The 21261-nt window shown below is 43.9% G+C and overlaps 1 protein-coding gene across 3 annotated transcripts in view; it reads right to left on the bottom strand.

Annotated features, from left to right (window-relative positions):
- Positions 1-6748: 6748 nt before the first annotated feature.
- ZHX3 (zinc fingers and homeoboxes 3) overlaps positions 6749-21261 on the bottom strand; it is a 113188-nt gene continuing 98675 nt past the window's right edge. Inside the window, exons 3-4 of one of the 3 annotated variants that reach the window (XM_012652071.1) lie at positions 16877-19688; positions 6749-7565 (exon numbers count right to left, since the gene is read on the bottom strand). In XM_012652071.1, the coding sequence (XP_012507525.1) occupies positions 7555-7565; positions 16877-19538 (2673 nt within the window). In that variant the 5' untranslated portion in view covers positions 19539-19688 and the 3' untranslated portion in view covers positions 6749-7554. Of the gene's footprint in view, positions 7566-16413; positions 19689-21261 lie in introns of those variants that run through there. The other 2 variants (XM_012652070.1, XM_012652069.1) reach the window with 2 other exon arrangements.

Here is a 21261-nt window from a genome sequence, read left to right as displayed (position 1 = left end):
GCCAGCTCCACCACGGTGTGTCCCAGGTGAGCCCTGTCTACCGCCATGGGGTCCAGCTGCTCGGCTCCCCCCATTTCACACCAGGTTGATCTAACTTCCAAGGACCTGGCTCTTCAGGTTCAACACACAGCTGCTTCCCCAAGACCTAAGTCAGCCTCTGGAAGGGCCAAGAACAGGCCCTGGTGTGCAGAATCACCACCCTTGGACAGAACACTGCCATGCCTTGGTCGGGCTCCACCCCAGGTGATTTCATTTCAGGGATCCCCCTTTCCTTCCACCACAGGCCCTTAGGGCCACCCCAACAAAACTCACTTGCTTTGGATCTTGGAAGTTGGGGCTTCCTCCAACTTACTCCTCCAGAAGGCGTTGGGTCCTGACGCATGTTCAACAGTCCCTTGCCCAGTGACAACCTCTGCTTGTCAGCACTTACCTCACAGGAAAAAAGAAAAAAACTTGCCAGTGTTCTCTCGCTAGATACCTGATGATACCGAGTTTGGCTTGGTTTGCCTTTCTTCAGTGCAATTTCTAAAACATCATAGCTCTTTCATGTAGAAGCCATTACAGTGAACTCAGCAATGCAGGAAAAGGTGAACTGGAACTTCTCTCAGTGAGCCGAGGGAAACTGCCTCACTTGTCCGTTGGAGTTTTAAGGTCAGTCTTCACAGAACAAATCAGATGTGAAATGTTTTTAGCTTTTTTTTCTGACTCTCCCACAAAATAAGTCAGCAGATGTGAAATGTTATTTACATCTTTATTTAGCAACAATAAAAGGTTTGAAGTACCGTTGAGTCCCATTTCAAATTGTACAAGCAATTTGTCCCTACTCCCCTTCCTCATCCAAATCCACAAGATATAAAATCTAGGAAATGTGCAATTTGCATTAGAAATAGCAGCATCCCCACAGGGGACTTTGTGAGGCCTGGAGATTCAGCCCAAAGAGGGCAACTCTGCCCCTCCTGCCTCAGCACCACCACAGTGCAAACCAAAGTCAAGTTCCATCTTTCTGTTAAAAAAAAAAAAAAAAATTTACCCAGGGCAAAGAAGTACCGTTCTACCCAGGCCTACATGATAGAGTATGCCATTTCCTTGGTTTGGTCTCTCCTGCTTGGCCACAGCAGGAGATGGGATCCTCTTGTACAGTTTGGCTAAATGTCAGTTTGCCTCCAGACAATAACAGGGCAGTTGCCTTTTAGCACCAAGATGATCACTTCTTCAGCTGTCTCTAGGAGACAGGGAGCGCACCGACAGCAAGCGCTCAGCAGTTCCTCCCCAGCCTCACTTCTCAGCAGTCTGGCTACAGGAACAAAGGGGTCTGCACTGAAGACCAGAATACAAATGGGCGCTAGAAAACCAGGAGTCGGGACCTTGTCAGGATCTGCAGGCCTTTGGCAACCTCCCCGACTTCCACAAAGGCTGCGCTCAGTGAAACTCTCAATGAACAATGGCCAGCAGGAGAGAGAGGAAGGTTGGCATGTTTTCTCTTTTAAATAACAATTATGGCACAGTCTGACCCTCCTGACCCAGCTGAACAAAGCGACTGCTCAGAAGAGTGGCAGGAACCCGCTGCACAGGGGCGACCACTTCTCCCCAGCCCTGGCCCAGTTCCATGGAGAGCGACCTGATTATCGTGCTGGATCCTGGTGGAGGAGTGGGTGCTAGCTCTCCACGCTCCTGCCAACAGTCTCGCGTGGGGCTTTCGCCCTGTTTCAAGCAAACTGCAAGAACGGGAGCTGTATGGGTAGGAACCAGAGATGAGTGACATCTCTCTTTAACACATTGACTGCCACACTAGAAAAAAAATTTTTCCTCCTGGGGCCATGGTATTTTTTTACGAAAATAGAATAAAAACCTTGAAAACAAAATGATCCTTTCTAATTTAATGAAAAAATTTTTTACTGTTTTCTGTGCATGAGTTATATGCAACTTGAAAAATAGTTCACATGGCTCCCAAGGTAGAGGCATGTGAGTTACATATGCTTCACGAGGCCCTGGACTCAAAACTAGCATGAGTTAAATACAACTCACATGTCAGTTAATGTGTTAAACACAAATTACAGGACAAATAGGTACCACATGGTAGATGCTTCCCCTCTTAACAGTGTTTCTCCTTGGGTTTGACTCTTAGAAAGAGCAACACTTGCAGCTTTCTATTATTCAGCCTTCATCCTAGAGATTGCGCCTTCAACTCCAGTCACATTCAATAATTTTAAATCATCCACTCATCATGGAAAGGAGAAGTTTAAAAAGCATTAACCAAGAAAAGCTATTCACACGCACAGGTGCTCATCTGTGCCTGAGTGTGCGTGCGCACACGTACACTCCCCATGCCGGTCTCCTGAAGAAGGAGGCACTAATGGCAGGTAAACACTGGCTCCTCTCGGGTACCCTGGGACTCACCACCTATCTGAGTGGACAGCAGGGAAGACACCCAGGGTCCCCACCAGAGTGGCCACCCTGCTCACCGTGCTCCCTCTGCCCTCTGTTCTGCTTGACTCCGGCTGGAGCAGCCACAAGGGCCAGGTTCTGAGGGCTGTGAAAGCTTTGGGACCAGCGACAGCAAAGCAGTAACTATACATTCTTTGTGAATCCTCACAGTTCTGTAAAGCAAAAGATGTCATTTTTAAAAATCAAAGAAAGGGGTGCTTGCCCCGTCCTTGTCCATATGGTAACCATGGTCTGCTTAGTCTCCTCCCCAGCCTCTGGGTTCCTTCCCCTGTCCCAGACTTCAGGGAAGTTAGAATGGATGGCTCCTGCTGGATCCAGCCAGGGCTAAAAAGAAAACTCTTCACTGTCATATCTCTAGTCTGGTGAAGGACTGGGCCCCATTCAAAGAAGTCAGATCTATGGGTAGGTCACAGGACAGCTGGCTAGTGTTGATGAGAGCTCAGGACCGTAGGACCAGAAAGCAGGCTCTGGACCCTCTCTAAGGCCAGATGCTCTGTATGTGCTCCTTTCGCATCACAACTAAGTGCAGGTGCTGGGCCAATTCACAGAGAACTTAAGTTAGCCCCGCTCCACCGCACCCTACCCTTCCAGTGTGACCTGGTGTGTTCCAGTAGATTCCAGCAGAAACCCGTTGGTCCCGTTTATACTTAGAGCTGGGCTGGGCCACAAGCCAAGCAGCACCTCGATTGCCACTTCCATCCAGTCACTTGACCAAAACCCAAACTGGTCACTTTGCTGATGAGGTCTCCCACGGCCACATCAGCCCTGGCGTTGCATGGCTCAGCCATGTCCCTGCCCCGTTTAAATGGGCCTGCATGGAGACTGCATGGTGGCTTGCTTGGGGAGGGGTCTGGAGCTCAGGTGAAAGGCTTGAGTTCACGATTCCCTGCTTGCGCAGGCACTGGAGATTTTCTGAGAGGCGGTGCTCCCCAAGCCACATGGAGACGGCCCCCCATGGTCTGGGCAGGATGCCTGGGAGAGGCTTGTGCTTTCGGGGACAGGGAGAGAAGGAAGTGGTCAAGAGACCCTGAATAGGAGGAGTCACATCTGGAGTGAGGAGAACCAAGCCCTGTTGCTACCTGAGCTGAGCAGGCTGCTGGTTTTTGGCCTAGAAGGGTTGGCTGTGTGGACCTTCCTGTGTCTAGAGGATTTTTCTTCTCCAGCATGCAACTGAGCCTTGCAAATGAATGTAATGCATTAAATTTTAAACTTAACACAAAAGTACATCTTCTGCAAAAGGTGAGTAAAAGTGATAAACTCCCCCAGATAGACTCTGAGCGAGAAAAAAGGTGGGGGACTTTAGTAAGTGCCCAAACCCCACATTTGGTTTTAAGATTTTCTTCTTGGCTGGGTCTCCTCCACTGCAGAGTGCTATTATCAACATGGGCTGTGATGTTTGAATTGATAAAGCTCCTCCAATCTGAGGATTTGGGCTGAAGAAGAGACTAGGAATTCAAGAGGCAACAGGGCCCAAGACAGGAATGGCATAAGCAGGAGCGGAGGGAGAGGGTGCACACAAAGCGTCCGAGCAGAAAGGCCAACACCCGCCCTCCATGGAAGGCAGCACCTGCTGTCCCAGAGCCAGAAGGGAGGGGGAGGGAACACAGGACCTGCCACTGGGCCACTCACTGAGTGGGATAAAACCCACAAGAGCCACATTTCAGTCTGAAGAACACAAACTTCCTGGTGGGACAGCCTCCCAAGGCCAGCTGGGGATAAGACCATTAGTACACGTGAGAGCCCACAACTCTGCCCAACACCCTCCTCTTGCTACCAGAGAGCAGGATGTGAGGTCCTTGGGTCAAGGTGCTTTTGTCCACCTGAACAGCTCCCTGTCACTCAGCCAAGAGAAAGGAGCTCTAAGTCATACGGTCTTGGACATACACATCAAACCCAAGCACTGGCAAGCCATCCAAGTAGGGCATCTTTTTCAGGAACCCAAGACTCCTGAAAACGACACTGTCCCCCTCCCCAAATCAAAAAGCTCCCTATAGTCAAAAATGAAAACAGGTAATCAAAATATGCAAAAGATACGTATCATAAATTCGAATTTCCTTTATCAGAATAGTGATCTGGTTTCACCTATGAGAACTGGATGTACAACCCAGTGTAAAAAAAAAAAAAAAACCATAATAAACAGCTACAAGACATAGGCAACAAGAGATGCTGAAAGATGATTTTTACTATCTCTGATGAGTCCAAGTGTGTACAGAAAAGAGGGATAAGATTAGTCACCTTATAAAATAGGCTTTTTCTTCAGGAGAGACTAACCCTATCCCACACCTCTCAACTCTGCAGCCCACAGACGCCTTCTCCCGAAGGCAACACAGAATTCAACCCTTCAGCAGTGTGCAAAACCAGTGATCCATCCTTCGACAGGGCCACGTGCCTGGTTGCTGCCATCCCACTCGCCCACTGCCACTAGTGTGGGTGTCTCTCTGCTCCACTGGCTGCTTTCAGGGTTTTGCCTCCAAAGCCTTGAGTACCTGCTACAATGTCCCTCAAAGCACCTGCTTGATAACTGCCTCCCTCAGCATCGCCTTTGATCATTTTATTCTTTCAAGCATAAGGTCCAGACCACACTGATTCATTCCCATCCAAGCGCACAGGAAGAAAAGGGTCTGTCTGGTTGCTGGGCTCCTTACTTGGGCAGTCTTGTGTAGCCCTGGCCGTTAGGCAGGGCCAACGTCTGTGGGGAAAACGTGCTGGAGCAGGCAGTACTGTAACTTTTCCACCTAAAAGATGAGCTGGTGCCTGAGGCTGGGTCGACAGCATGAACTTGTCCACCGAGTAATTTACTCTGCTTTGCTGTTTGGTTTGTAAATTAAATGTGAATACAAATAAAATAACCAAGAAAATCCTCTCCATAGACACAACCCTTCGGCCAGTGCACGCAGAGCTCTAGAGGTGATGCCAGCAGGATTTGGAGGTGAGGCACCGGGTGGTTTCTCAGACACTTGGAGATGGCTTCATGCTGGGCCACCCCAGCCGCCCAGGGTGCTGGCATTCCCTCCAACACAGGCTACTTCCAACATCCAGGTGCCACGAAGTTCCTCAAGTGCACACATCAGATGTATGTTTTATGAGTATCAAATGAGTATTTGTACTGTATATGTATATATATAAATTAATCTGCATGTACATAAACACTAAAGGAGAAACTCCAGGTGTCTGTTCTCTGAAGGAAAGCAATCACTCACCATTCTTGGCAATTCCTCAAAGGCTTTTTGGACCAAATAGCTTCACTCCCAAAATGGAAAGGATACAAAAATAGGCTGCAAAACTTGCCAAGTACTCACAAGTCCCCTGTTTGAGACAAATAAGAGGTGGTCCCTATTGGGACAGGAAGGACAGGAGAAGACAGTTGAGAAGAACTATGGTTCCAGGACTTTTGGTTTCCAAAGAAAGCCCTTTCCTGAAAGGCAGAAGGTACTACCACCAAGCTCGTCCTCAGAACCAAGCCAGCAAGGTGCCCTGCCGGGTTTACTTCCCTGGTGGGATGGGGGAGAAGGACAGTGGCTAAACCACAAGTGTTTCCTGCCCAAAGCCCCTGCCCTCTCCCTGGGCTCTCCAAGTGCTCCCATCCAGCCCCAGGGGGAGTGTGCCCCCTAGACCCTGGTGCCTGTGGCTTGGCACTTTGGGAAGCAGGTGGTTTCTAAGAGGTGAGCGGAGCTACAGGTGACAGGTCTATTGCCTGCCCCTCTGTGCCCACTGCTCTCAGAGCAGCCAGCCTTGGGGAAGTCGGGGATATACCATTTAGTACAGCTCTGTAACCAAGTTTTCTAATGTTTCAAGACAATTTTTCCTGTGATTTTTAGCAATTCAAAAAAGAAAATGAGGGTTAGGCTAAAGTAGATAGAGTTCTTATTTCCAAGTTTGGGAATATAAATATAGAACTTTAGAAACATCCTTAGAGGGACCTGTGCAGTGATGTCCGCCCCCCCCGGGTGTGCACCCAGCATGCCAGCCAGGCCGTGGGGTGAGGGCCAAGACCCCCACATGCAAGTCTTTGTGCTGAAGACCACCCCAGCTCTGATAATTCCAGAAAGCCCTGGGAGCCCTTCAGCCCTCACTCTTACTACTGAGCCAGTGAGTTCTTTCTTCCCAAACCATAGAAAGCTCTGAAGTGAGTGTGGAGAAAGGGCTCTTAAAACCACAGTGGCCAGAGCTACAGGCTATGACTATACACTTCTACCATTTCCACTTCCATCCTCAGCCCTGTTTCTTTTTCCCATTTTCCTCTCTAAATGTATCTAGATTTAAAAAAAAAAAAAAAAAGGCAGGCACATAGGTCAGTACATTTGGCTTAGCAACAAATGTTTCTTTAGTTGATCTGATAACTAAAAAGTTATGGTCCATGATTCAAACTCCCATGAAAAAGCAGAATTATGCTAACAACTAAAGAGAGTGGTAAATATCCTATGCAATAGCCAGTCTGTTTTTTGAACTGAGGGTAACAGTGGGTTTTGCAATGATCAGTCCACAAGGCAAGGCAAGCCTGGCATGAAACACAGCTGGTCACCACTTAATGCAGCAGAAATCATTTCAAAGGTATTGCTTCTTTTAGGAATGCAAAGGGGACATCTGGTGGGGAGGTTCCAGATGTAGTTCTGAGTGTGCCTGTAACCTCTTGCCCCTCTGTGGAAGGTGAGGGGCCCTGTGACCCAGCAATCCCCAGAGAACAGACACGGGGCATTTTCAGAGATGATGTAAAGGACGATGTACTGCTTTGCTAACCGAAGTTTCTATGTAAAGAAAGTGTTTATAATCTGATGTTTTATTTAACGTATATAGGCAGATGTATATGTTAAAAACTTGATTCTGTGTCTATGAATATGAAATCTGAACTATTTTATCCACTAGAAGGCAAAGGAAAGGTCCTACACTGTGGGACGAAGAACTGACGAGAACCCTGTTCTCACTGCTTGCTTGGTGGTGGGCAGGCCGAGGGTGGCAGCAGGCTCTGGGCTGTCTTCAAGGCCTCCAGAAGCTCTCTCGGTACCCGGTGGCCAGGCATGGGAACGGCATGTGGCAGCAGTCGGGTTTGGCCCTTCCACGTGGCAGGCGGCATCCCAGACAGGCCAGTCCTTCACAGTAATCGGATCAAATTCAGTCTGTTTCTGAGGAGGAAACACATGCCTGTCACTCCACAGCAGCTGCCACTTGTATAGCCCCCAGGGGAGCCTGGTCCTCGATAGGCCAGGGTGGCATCACTGGCTTTGGGGACCTCTTAATTCCATGAGCAATGCCTTCCTGCCAGCCGTTCCCCACTCTCCAGCCTGAGGGAGTGTGGGTGAAGGACAGGATGCTCACACTCTCCAAGGGACCTGCCAAGCCCCAGGCCTAGCAGCTGCAGCAGCAGCTTGGCCTCTCCAGACCCACTAACCCTTGCTCCCAGGCCACCACTGCTGCCACCTCTGGAGTCTGTCCTAAAAAGCCTCATCCTGCCCTCTCCCTCCTGGCTCTCCAGAACACACTGTTCTAATATAATAGCAGCTGGGTCTAGTCTCTGGTATGCATTCTGCTGGTGTCTTCACTTCATTTATAATTTGGAACCCTTAGAGTCAAAGTCTTCCAGGTTGATCGTAAGTTCATCACCCATGTGGTGTGCAGAGACAGACGGCATGAGAAAGCTGGGAGAAACCAGGTGCAGGCCCTTCCTGTAACCACGGTTATCTGCCTCAGACAGAAGTGGCAGATGGCCACCCCCTGCCACTCTTGCTGTGTCCCACCAAGGACAGCAACAGTTCACTTTGTGTTAGATTTAGTAGCTGAGGGGAGCCAATGCTTGTGACTCAAACCTACTCAACACATCTCCACACTGGCTTTTTTAAAAAGTTACAGTAAAATATACATAACATAAAATTTACCATTATAACCATTTTTAAGTGTACAATACAGTGGCATTAAGTATATTCATAATGTTATGAAACCATCACCTTATTTCCAGAACTTTTGCATCATCCTAAACAGAAATTCTATATTCATTAAACATTAACTCCTCATTTCCTCCTCCCCTAACCTCTGATAACCTCTATTCTACCTTCCATCTCTATGAATTTGCCTATTCTAGATACCCTCATATAAGTGGGATCATACAATATTTGTTCTTTTGCATCTGGCTTATTTCACGTAGAATAACATTTTTAAGGTCCATTCATGTTTTAGAATGTATCAGCATTTTATTTCTTTTCACGGCAGAATAATATGTACGTACGTACACACACACACACACACACACACACACACACACACACACACACACACTTTGTTTATCTATTAATCTGTTGATAAGTACTTGGGTTGTTTCTACGTTTTGGCTCCTGTGAATAATGCCTCTATAAACACTGTGTACAAGTATCTGTCTGAGTTCCTGTTTTTAATCCTTTTGGGCATACTAGGGGTAAAATTGCTGGATCATATGGTAATTCTATATTCAACTTCTTGAAGAACTGCCAAATTGTTTTCCAATGTGGCTGTACCATTTTACATTCCCACCAGCAATGCACAAAGGATCCAATTTCTCCGTATCTTCCCAACATATGTTACGTTCTGTATGTGTGTGTGTATAATAGCCACTGTAAGTGTGAAGTGGTATCTCACTGTGGGTTTGATTTGTATGTACCTAACGAGTAATGATGTTAACCATCTTTTCCTGTGCTTATTGCCCATTAATATTTTTTCTTTAGAGAAAGGCCTCATTTGCCCATTTTTGAATTGGTTTCATTGTTGATTTGTAGGAGTTCTATATATATTCTGAAAATTAATCCCTTATCAGATATATGATTTTCAGATATTTTCTCCCATTCTGTGGATTGTCTTTTCATTCTCTTGATAGAGTCCTTTGATGCAAAAAGTTTTAAATTTTGATGTAGTCCAATTTATTTTTTGTTTTTGTTGTTTATGCTTTAAGTGTCACACTTAAGAAATCATTGCTTAATCCAAGGCCTGGAAGGTTTTCATCTGTGTTTTCTACCATCTAAGTATTAACCAGGCCTGACCTTGCCTAGCTTCCAAGATCAGATGCAATTGGGCACATTCAGAATAGACAGTGTGCTTTCTTCTAGGCATTTTATTTAGGTCTTCTGATTAGGTCTGTAATCCATTTTGAGTAAATTTCTGGATATGTTATAAGGTATGGGTCCAACTTCATTCTTTTGCATGTGGATATCCAGTTTTCCAAGCAGCTTTTGTTGAAAAGATTGTCTTTTTCTCCACTGTCTTTGCACCCTCTCAAAAATCAACTGACCATTAGTTGAAGATTTCTGGGCTCTTTATTCTATTCCATTGGCCTATATCATCTTTCCTTATGCCAGTACCACACTATTCTGAGTATTGTAGCTTTATAGTAAAATTTGAAATCAGGAAGTGAGTGTTATTCCTCCAACTTTGTTCTTTCTCTATTTTGGCTATGTGGGGTCCCTTCAGATTCCATGTTAAGTTTTAGGATGGATTTTTCTATTTCTTTAAAAACACCATTTTGCTTTTGATAGGTTTTATATTGAATCTGTAGATTGCTTTGGGTGGTACTGTCATCTTAATAATACCAATCCATGAACATGGGATGTCTTTCCATTTATTTAGGCCATCTTTAATCTTTTTCAGCAATGTTTTATAGTTTTCAATGTGTACTTCTTTTCTCCCCTTGGTTAAATTTATTCCTAAACATTTTTTGATGCTATTATAAATGGAATTGTTTTTTAAATTTCCTTTTCAGATTGTTCATTTCAAGTGTATAGAAATACAACTGATTTTTTTTTTTTTTAAGAGACAGAGTCTTGCTATGTTGCCCAGGCTGGTCTCCTCAAACTCCTGGGCTCAAATGATCCTCCTGCCTCAGCCTCCTAAGTAGCTGGGACTACAGGCATGGGCCACCATACCCAGCTAAACACAACTGATTTTTGTGTGTTTGTGTGTGCAGGACAAAGTTGTCCCGAAACTTTGCCAAATTCATTTATTAGCTCTAACACTTTTTTTGTGGATTCTTTAGAGTTTTCTACATACAGGATCATGTCATCTGTGAACAGAGGTTATTTTACTTCTTTCTTTCCAATTTGGATGCCTTTTATTTCTTTTTCTTGCCTAACTGCTCTGACTAGAACTTCTAACACTATGTCAAACAGAATTGGCAAAAGTGGGCATCATGCATCTTGAGTTTGTTCCTGATCTTAGGGGAAAACCTTTCAGTCTTTCACCATTATTGAGTATGATGTTGTGGGTTTTTCACATATGGTCTTTATCATGTTTGTCATATTTTTAGTTATTGAGTGTTATCATGAAAGCATGTTGAATTTTGTCAGATGTTCTTTCTGCTTGAATTGAGATGGCTTTGTTCCTTTCATTCTTTTAATGTGGTGTATTATTACATTGATTGATAGTCATACATTGGATAATACTTTCATTCCAGGAATAAACCCTACCTTTCATATTAAAATCCTTTTAATATGCTGCTAAATTTGGTTTGCTAATATTTTATTGAGGGTTTTTATATCTATAGTCACAACAGATATTAGTCTGTAGGCTTCTTTTCTTCTAGTGTCCTTGTCTTGCTTGGTATCAAGGTAATGCTGGCCTCATACAATGAGTTAGGAAGTGTTCCCTCCTCTTCAATTCTTTGAGGAGTTTGAGAACTGGTGTTAATGCTTCCTTAAATATTTGGAAGAATTCACCAATGAAATCATCTGGTCCTAGGCTTTTATTTATTGGGAGGTTTTTGGTTACTGATTCACTCTTCTTACTAGTCATTGATCTATTTTGGTTTTTATTTCTTCTTGAGTTGGTTTTGGTAGAGTGTGTGTTTCTATGGATTTGTCCATTTCATCTAGGTTATCCAATTTATTGACACATAACTGTTAATAGTATTCTCTTATAATCCTTTATATTTACATAAAATTGGTAGTAATATCCCCACTTTCATTTTTGATTTTAGTAACTTGAGTCTTGCTCACTTTTTTTCCCTTGTAAATTTAACTAAAGGTTTGTCAATTTTGTTAATCTTTACCAAAACCAACTTCTGGTTTCACTGAGTTTATCTGTTATTTTCCTGTTCTCTATCTCCACTCTAACCTTTATTTTGTTCCTTCTGCTAACTTTGGCCCTAGTTTGCTCTTCTTTTTCTAGTTCTTTAAAGTGTACAGTTATCGATTTGAGATCTTCTTTTTTAATGTGTGCATTTACAGCTATAGATTTATCTCTGAGGCTTGCTTTCACTACATCCCATAAGTTCTGGTACATTGTATTTTCACCTGTCTTGGGTATTTTCTAATTTTCCCTATGATTTATTCTTTGACCTGTTAGATTTTGGGGTGTGTTAATTTCCATAGATTTATATATTTACATTTTTCCTTCTCTTATTGTCTACCTTCATTCCATTATAATTGAAAATGTACTTTGTATGATTTCAACTTTTAAAAATTTACTAAGACTTGTTTCATGGCCTAACATATGGTCTATCCTGGAGAATGTTCCATGTGAACTTGAGAAGAATGTTTATTCTGCTGTTGTTGGGTGGTGTTCATTTTTGTCTACTAGGTCTCATTGGTTTTTAGTATTGTTCAAGTCCTCTCTTTCCTTATTGATCTTCTGTCTGGTTTTTATAAACATTGTTGAAAGTGGGGTATTAAAGTCTCCAACTATTTTTATTTTTCCTTTGAATTCTGTCATTTTTTGCTTCATATATTTTGGGGCTCTGTTAGGTATATATATATGAATCTTTTATCATAATTATATAATATTCTTTGTCTTTTGTAACCTTTTCTGATTTAAAGTTTACTTTGTCAGATGACAATATAGCCACCCCAGCTCTTTTCTGGTTGTTATTTTCACGGCATGTTTTTCTATCCTTTTACTTCCAACCTCTTTCTGTCTTTATATTTAAAGTGAGTCTCTTACAGGCAGCATATAGATGAATCCTGGTTTTTGTTTTGTTTTTTTTTTTAACTCCAACCTGCCAATCTTTGTCTTTAATAGGAGAGCTCAATGTTTTTACATTAATGTGATCACTGATAAAGCTGTATTTACTTCTGCCATTTAGCTGTTTTTTGTATGTCTTATATGTTTTTGAATCCTCAGTTCCTCCATTACTGCCTTTTTGTATTTATTTGATTATTTGGAACATGCTATCTTGATTCCCTTCTTTCCTTTTCTATTTTTTAGTTACTTTCTTAGTGGTCAACTTGGGGATAATAATTAATATCTTAAACTCATAATGATTTAGTCTAACACCAACTTAGTTTCAATATTATACAAACACTGCTCCTATACATTTCCCTTCCTTTTGTTGTTTTGTAATTGACACAGATTACATCTTACTATATTGTATGCCCATTAACAGAGATTTATAATTTTTTATCTCATATGCATTTATTTATATCATATATACCAACAGGAGATTATATATATATAATGCATATATCATCTTTTTTTTAATTTCAGCATATTACAGGGGTACAAATGTTTAGGTTACATGTATTGACTTTGCCCTTTCTGAGTCAGAGCTTCAAGCGTGTCCATCCCAGATGGTGCACACCACACCATTAGCTGTGAATATACGCATCCCCTCCTCCCCCCTCCCACTGCCCAACAACTGATGAATGTTACTATTATATGTAACTATTAGTAACTATTATATGTAACTATTATATGTTACTATTAGTATGCACGTAAGTGTTGATCAATTAATACCAATTTGATAGTGAGTACATGTGGTGCCTATTTTTCCATTCTTGTGATACTTCACTTAGTAGCATGGGCTCCAGCTAAATTTGCCATTTAAATTATACAGGACAAAGAGAAAAGTTTACAAACCAACAGTACAATAGTAACAGCTTTTCTATTTACCTATAAGGTTACCTTTACTATTTTTTTTCTTTTTTCTTACAGCTTCAAGTTACTGTTCAGTGTCCTTTCATTTCAGCCTAAACGATTCCCTTTAGCATTTCTAGTAGGGAAAGTCTACTGGTAATGAACTCCCTCAGCTTTGTTTATCTGGAAATTTGATTTCTCTTTCATTTTTGAAGGATAGTTTTGCCAGATATAGAAATCTTGGTTGACATATTTTTTTTCTTACATGGCTTTAGGTATAGCACCCTGCTGCCTTTGGGCCTCCATGGTTTCTGATGAGATATCAGCTGTTAACCGTATTGAGGATCCCTTGCATGTGATGAGTTGCTTTTCTCTTGCTACTTTCAAAATCTTCTCTTTGTCTTTGGGTCTGACAATTTCAAATAATATATTTTGGTGTGGGATCTCTGAATTTATCCTGCTTGGAGGTTCATTGAGCTTCTTGGTTATATAGATTCTTGTCATTCATCATATTTGGGAAATTTTCTGCCATTATTTCTTCAAATATTCTTTCTGCCCTTTTCAATCTTTTTCTGCTACTCCTATAATGCACATATTAGTATGCTTGATATGTCCCACAAGTCCCTCAGGCTCTGTTCATTTTCTTTCCTGCTTTTTTCTTTCTGCTTCTTTTGATAAATTGTTTTATCTTCAACTTCACTGATCCCTTCTTCTGCCTGCTCAAATCTGTTGTTGAACCATTCCAGTATGTTTTTCACTTTAGTGATTATACTTTTTAGCTCTAGAATTTGTCTTGTTCCTCTTTAGAGTTTCTATCTAATTGATGTTCTCATTTTGTTCACGCATAGTTTTCCTGACTTCCTTTAGTTCTTGTCCATGGTTTCCTTTAACTAATTGAACATCCTTAAGACAGTTGATTTAATGCCTTTTACTAATAATTTCAATGTCTGGACTTCCTCAAGGATGGTATCTGCCAAATACTTTTTCTCCTGTGAATGAACCATCTTTTTGTTGTTGTTGAGAACTGGACATTCTGAGTATTATGTTGCAGTAACTAAAAATCTAATTCTCTCATGCCTCAGGGATTGATGACTTTTGCTTGTTAAGAGCTGAAGCCATCTGTGACTTTTCCAAACTATTTTTACAAAGTATATTCTTTGTGGTGTACAGTCACTAAAGTTTCTGTTCTGACATTTCTGTGGCCAACCAGGGACCTAAGATTTCCTAAAATGTCTGGCTTGTCAAAAGAGGGAAAAGAAAAAAAGAGGTTGCTCTCTGTTTAAATCCCCTTGTGGCTAGGAAGCTGCTTCAGTCCCTAGGAGTTGAAACAATGACCAGTCTCTGTGCTGGCCCCTCAGTGATCAAATGTAGTGACTTTTAGAGGACAAAAGTCCTGGCACCAATAGGCTGCACCAGGAACCTGGGCCACAGTTACCTGCTACAGGGCTGGGGGAAGGGGATGCTATTTTGTGAAACAAGAAAATTCACCAAAACTCACAAGCCTCTCCATCAGGCTCTCCCCTGGATGTTGCAAGTGTTCAACTAGACTCCAGAGCTCCAAAATAGTTGCTTCAGACAATTACTTCTAGTTCAATAGTTGTTTTGGTGGAGAAACAGACTCCTGGTGCCATCTTCCATGACATCACTCTCTCCCCACATTAGCTTTTGTAACAAACTTATTCAAACATCCTCATCTCTCTTGAGCCTGACACCTTGGCCTACTGGTAATCACAAGAAGCATAGAGCTGAGTGCAACATAATGACACTTAGACCAACTTGGACAAAGCCCTCAAGAGGAGAGACAACCTGCTCTGCATTAAAAAAGGGTCAAACGAGCTGTAAGAAATCTCATTTATGTGCTGCTCTGACTCCAGGATGTGCCACTAGCCACGTTGTGAAACTATCTGTGAGCTGTAGGACCCAGAGGGAGAAGCATTTCCCCCTAGTCTTGCCCTAGTAAAAACATGGCCAGAGTTGGAGGAGGCCAGAAGAAGCCAGTGCCTGTGTGCTCACACCGTAACTGCTGACTGGTAACTCTGTGCTCCTCCAGGTGTTTGCTTTCAGTGTGGGTTTTGCAGAGCTGGATTTTTCACCTTAGTATGTGAGCATGAAAAGAATAGGCTTTCTGCAAATGCTAAACAGATGGGAAACACGGCACCTGCCACCCTCAAATTATGGGTGGACTTGGAAGTCTCCTTTTCTTTAACTGAGTAAAGAAACAATAGCCTATGTTTCAAATTGTTGTGTTCAAATCAACTTAAAATATTCAGAGAAAGAAAAAGAATTTGTCTTTTTAGAGGTCTTAAGTAGAAAGTAACTGGGGTGGGATTTGCCAGGCCAAACAAACAACAACAATGGTCAGCTATGGAAACAATGGAACACCATACAGGAAGTTCTGTGGGATCTCTGAGGGGCAGGGCACTGTATTCAGTCCTGGGGATGAGGTGCCAAACACAAGGCCCCACACTGAGGCAGCTCCTGCCAAGGTTCCTAGAGGCCAACTGCCATACTGCCCAATTGCACAGATACTTTCCGGGTGTCTCCTGCACTCCTCCACCACGCCAACTCAGCTGGCAGAGCTGCCATTTTAGAACCCCTAATCCTTTTTAGCTTCTACAATGCTCCTCCCTCCTGGCTCTAGCCTGAGCTAGAGCTGTTCTGTGATGGGACCTCTAATGAGGAGACAAATACCAAGGGTGGGGAGGGAAGGGAGAGGCTGGGAACTCATGGACCAAGAACCTGGAAAATCAATACCCACTAACATGACTTGTCTGTGGCTTCAAATCTATGTCTTAAATAAAATAAATTTTAAATAAATAACTTTTACTTTCAAGTATGATCTAGAGAAACTGAGGAACAAAATTCAAGCTTTTGATTCCATAGATGTCCAAGAGGGAAGATGATTTTCCACTATTACAAACATTTCTTCTACATCAGGAAGAACAACAGAAATACAAGATAGGATTTTCATCACAGAAAAAAAGCAATGCATGTATCTAGGGACAATTAAAGGATCTCTCTCTCCTTTTGTTCACCAATTCAAGTTGAATTTCCATTAATGTCCTACTGCACTCTCCTACTCAGTGACTGTGGATTGATCTGCCTGACTCAGATGATATTTTGACCTATTCTCCTATTGTTAAGAAATGGCTAGAAAAACTTGGACCCCTTTAAGTTCACTGTATTCTTCCCCCTGCACAGATTTTTAAAAAACATATAATGAAACAAAAAATACTTCTCAACCCTTTATCGTACTATGCCCCCATGACTTCTTCTGCCAGTTGTCCCCTGAAGCAACCAGGCAGTTGGTCCTGCTGCCAGGCAGCCTTAGAGAAAGCAGATACCCCCTGTGTGATAAACTCAGTGCCCACCCCGAGTGCATCCTTCCCTCACCCACAGAGGGTAGACATGGCTCCCATGGACTCCTTACCTAGCTGAAGTCCAGCCTGGGGACTCGATGTGTCAAAGGGCTCTGAGCTGGCCTCAGGGACACTGGGCTCCCATGACTCACTGTTCTCAGACACCTCTGAATAGGTGTCACCCATCCCTTTGTAAACTGCTGCAGGCTCAACAGCGCCAGGGCCCTGGTCCTCAATGCCTGTGTCCACCACAGCCCCGGTCTCCTCACCCATTTTCTCAGCAAACCACTGCTTGACCTGCTGGGGGCTCATCTGGGTTTTGTCGCAGAGATTCTGCAGGTCCTCCTCATACAGCATCTTGTGTGTCATATAATAGTCTTGCAGGAGCTCCTGGTTGCCAGGGGCGATGACCAGCAGCCCTGGAGGGAAGTTGCCCCGCTTATAGTCTTCGTACCACTTGAGCTGGCCGTTCTTCAGGGCGTACCTGCTGTCTCCGAACCAGCGCACCACCTCTGGCCGTGGCAGACCCGTCTGGGCCATGATGGCATCATAGTCCTGGTTGCTTGGCCACTGCGTCTGGACAAAGAGCTGCCGCAGCAAGTGCCGCTGCTGGGCCGTCTTTTTGTAGCTCACTTTGCCTGGGGGCTGCTCTGCCAGCTTGTTTGACCCATCGTCCTCGGGCTCACAGGTACCCAGCCCTGGAATCTCACTCTTACCATTGGCTTCAGTGACCCGCAGGTTCTTGAGGTTGATTTTGATGGGACTGACTTTGCGCTCTGCCGAGGTATGACTGCCAGGCACTTCTGGGGAGCCATTTTCACCAGGGACCCTCAGCTCACTGGCCAAATCCTCTTCTCTACCCTCGTCCTCAGCAGCCTCCTCTTCTTCCTGACAGACATTCTCATCAGCCTTCTTGGTCTCCTCAGCAGTCACTTTTTTCCGTCTCTCTGAAAACCAGCTATCAATTTCTCTTCGGGTCATTTTGGTTTCACTTCTCAGGCGGTCCAGTTCCTCGTCAAGAGGAAGAGGGTTTTGTGCAAAACTGCTCTCCAGGGCTCTGAGCTGCTCAGGGGCTCTCTCCTTGTATTTGGTTGGTGTGAAGTCAGGAGTCTGGTGCCAAGATTGTCGTTTGGCAGAAGGGTGGGTTGCTATTGTGGCTGCTGCCGGGATGCAGGTTACCTCGGGGGCCTTGGGCGATGGGGAGAAGGACACCTCTGGCACAGAGTCAATAATGATGGAGCCGTGATCTCCAGGCATCATGGCTCTGGAGCCCTTCAAGTTCCGGCAGTGGTATCTCCGATCACTGAACCACTTCCGCACCTCTCTGGTACTGAGGCCAGTCACTTTGGTCAGATGCTCAACTTCGCTCTGCCCTGGGAACTGGTTCCGACAGAAGCTCCCTTTCAGAGCTGACAGCTGTTCATGAGATTTCTTATTTTTATAGATGCTTGCATCAAGGAAGGCTTGGGAAGTTATGCTGGGGCAGGCCGTGAGGAGTGACTGGGCTGCATTGACCACCTTCACGGCTGACGTTGTATTTGAACACACAGTGTTAATGGGTGCCACGCTTGGTTGCTTGGGGACAGATGTAACGGTGAGGGGGAGAGATGAATTTGGTGCTTGCAACCCATTGGCCATCAGTGGCTGAGTGACCAGAAGACCCCCTGCGGTACCCTCTGGCTGTCCCACAACGTGACTTGGGAGAGCAGCCTGGATGAGATGCTGGACGTTGCCAGCACTGGCGACCAGTGGGGTATTTAGAACCGTGATTGTGGGCTGAGGCACAGACTGGATGACTGTGTTGAACATCTTCTTCCGGGCATCCTCGATCTCCTCAGGGGACCAGCTGATGCCCTGCTTCAGCCTTTGGGCTGTGAACCAGATCTTGAGCTGCTCTTCTGGATACTTGGTCACCACAGTCAAATAGCAGAGCTCGGCTTTGGTTGGGTAGGGGAACTTGTGGAAGGAGTTCTTCAGGAAGCTGTTGGAGTCCATGGCCGCATTGTATGCTGGAATGCTGCTTAGGGGGACCATCACTTTGGGAAGGGCCTTGGATGTGGGTAGTGTCTGGTGGGCATGGTGCTGGGTGTGCACTGGGGGCTGCTGCTGGAGAGATAGGAACTGTGCTATACCAGCCGGCAGAACCGGCACTGTTCCAATCAGGGGCCCATTGGCAGCATGCGGGGGTTTTGCAGAGCTGGTAGATGCCTGGCTGACTGGGATAGCCCCATTGATGAAGGAGTGGTCCCCCTCTTTCACTTCTGTTTCTCCAGCCGACAGCTTTGGTAAGGCTTCACCCACAGGCTGGCTGGGGACATTCTCCTTGATCGTGTGAATTTTTTTGGCTTCAGTTTTGCCTTTCATTATCTTCATGATTGGAGTTTTGGTAATAATGATTTCTGCCTGTCCATCGACCCCTTCGGCACTGGGCTCACCTGCTAGGTCAGGGGTGCTGGTGCTCTCGGGGACGCTCTGCTCCACGACCACATGATTGTCTGGCTTGGCCACGTTCCACACAAAGCTGGCTTCCCCCGAGTGACACTTGGCATTGTGCAGGGAAAGCCCCTCGGGGGTTTTTGCCAGAAAACTGCACCCAGCGCATACAAAAGTTGGGTCTTTATTAAAGTCTGTGTGCTCTGAGTTCATATGTCCCACAAACTGGGTCATGTCGTGGGATCTGAAATCACAGTATTTACAGGAATATAAATAGCCATCCAAAGTGCTCCGATGCCCGTTGGCCAGTGCAGAGCCATCAGTGCTGCTGGAATTCTGGGCTGCTTCACTGCTGGTGGCAGGCACTTCTGGGGGCAGATCCTGCTGGGGTCCTTGGGGTAAGGCCTCAGCAGGCTGGGCCTCCACGCTGGCATCCTGCAGCACTACAGTCTTCACTGGGATCATGCATGGGGTGGTGGATTTCCTCTTACTGGCCATGGTGATGGTCACTGGGTGATCAGCAGGTGAGAACTTATCCCATCAAGGGCCTCACAGTACAAGTTCCAGCTACTCTATGAGGGGCAAAGAAATAGTTTCTAAGGGCAGCTTTTTCACTTGCTTGCAGAAAGCAGGTTTTCCCTATTAAACCTGAGGAGGGAGAGAAGAAAAAAGATTAAGATCTCTTAAGGTCTACCTGTATATTTCTCAGACACCGAGACACACTCCACTGCTTTCCACCATCTAGGTCTTTTCACAAGAAGTCCAGTCAGCAGCTTGGATATAAAGTCTGAGTCTGGAGCCTCCTAAGCACTAACAAAATAGTGCCCTGAGGAATGACTTGGGGATGTTCCAATACCATTTAATAGACTTATGTGATGGGTTTTTTTTTTTTTTTTTTTACCTTTCTTCCCCTACCCCCACCGTATCTTTGCATTAAGTAACTCAGATTAAGAACTAAAAACAAACATACCCTCTTTTGAACCTCCAAATTAATTCTGATCATATCAAAGTGAGAACAAAAGATCCCAGTGTAATTCTTGTTTAAATGTTTGGGTCAACAAGGGTTTTTCTTTTCATAGCCTTCCCACATACAAGAACAAGATGACGCTCTGTCTCTCCCAAGCCAGGCTGAGGGACCAAGTTAGCTGGTGTATGAACAGAAGAGGTGGGGTGGGCGGGGGTGGCCAGGAAGACTGGCTGTTGTAAGGGCCAGGCCTCTCTCTGTGGCTTTGCCCTGTCCACCGCCTACCACGCTTTCCAGGCCAGCTACTGGCTGTATCCCGAACAGTCACTCAGATGAAGCCAAAGGTCAGATCATCAGGGGGATCCACACAACCAGTTTATGGTCTGGCAAGCTGCACATTCTGTCTTTGGGTGCAGCAACTCAAAGTGTGGTCTCACCTTGGGTGCATGTGCTACACATGACCTTGTGTTGTGTTTACTGTTCTTTCATTTTTGTTTTTTTTTTTTTTCAGTGTTTTTATTGTTCTTAAAAAAAAAAACTGTCCCTGAAATTTATTTATTTATTTCAAAAGCTAGGATGATTGATTTACTGATATGTAAATTAATTATATTATTAATAATTATTTCACGAGATGCCACAAAAAAGCACTTCTGTGATCCCTACTGTTAAAATATCACCGTAATCATTACCTTTCTTTTTAGCAAATCGTAATGCTGTAATGACTAAAATAACAGTAATTCTAGTACTAAATTCAAGTTATCATCAGCGTTTGCATTTGATATAAAAATGTAAAGAAAATTAAAATATGTCTATTCAAATTCTGAAATAGCACACTTTTTATTTATAAATTTAACTCTGACATCATGATGATAAAAATAATTACTATTTTTTAAAAAAATTAGAGTGAGACATGGGTAAACATACACCCAGATCTAACCACTTGCCACCATTTCTCCCACCAATTTGAAGTGTCATGCACATGTTTTTGCTTAATTTTTAATTATAAAAATAAAATATCAATATTAAATGAAATTTAAGCTATAAAGCTACCCATAAGTTTGTATACCTTTCTGCCTAGTCCAAATACTTTTTACATATTTTTAGTCATGATGAATGCACACTTGTGTTTTTTTTCAGTGAACATTACATTATAAACATTTTCGTTACATAAGCTTCATAATTATAATATTTGATAACTGCCTAATAATGTACTACAATGGATTTAACTCATTCCCCTCTGCTGTTGAGTATCCTATT

The sequence above is a fragment of the Propithecus coquereli genome, unplaced genomic scaffold (genome assembly GCF_000956105.1).
Source record: "Propithecus coquereli isolate 6110/MARCELLA unplaced genomic scaffold, Pcoq_1.0 Scaffold378, whole genome shotgun sequence".
Classification (NCBI taxonomy): domain Eukaryota; kingdom Metazoa; phylum Chordata; class Mammalia; order Primates; family Indriidae; genus Propithecus; species Propithecus coquereli.
This window is presented reverse-complemented; position numbering and strand designations above follow the sequence as displayed.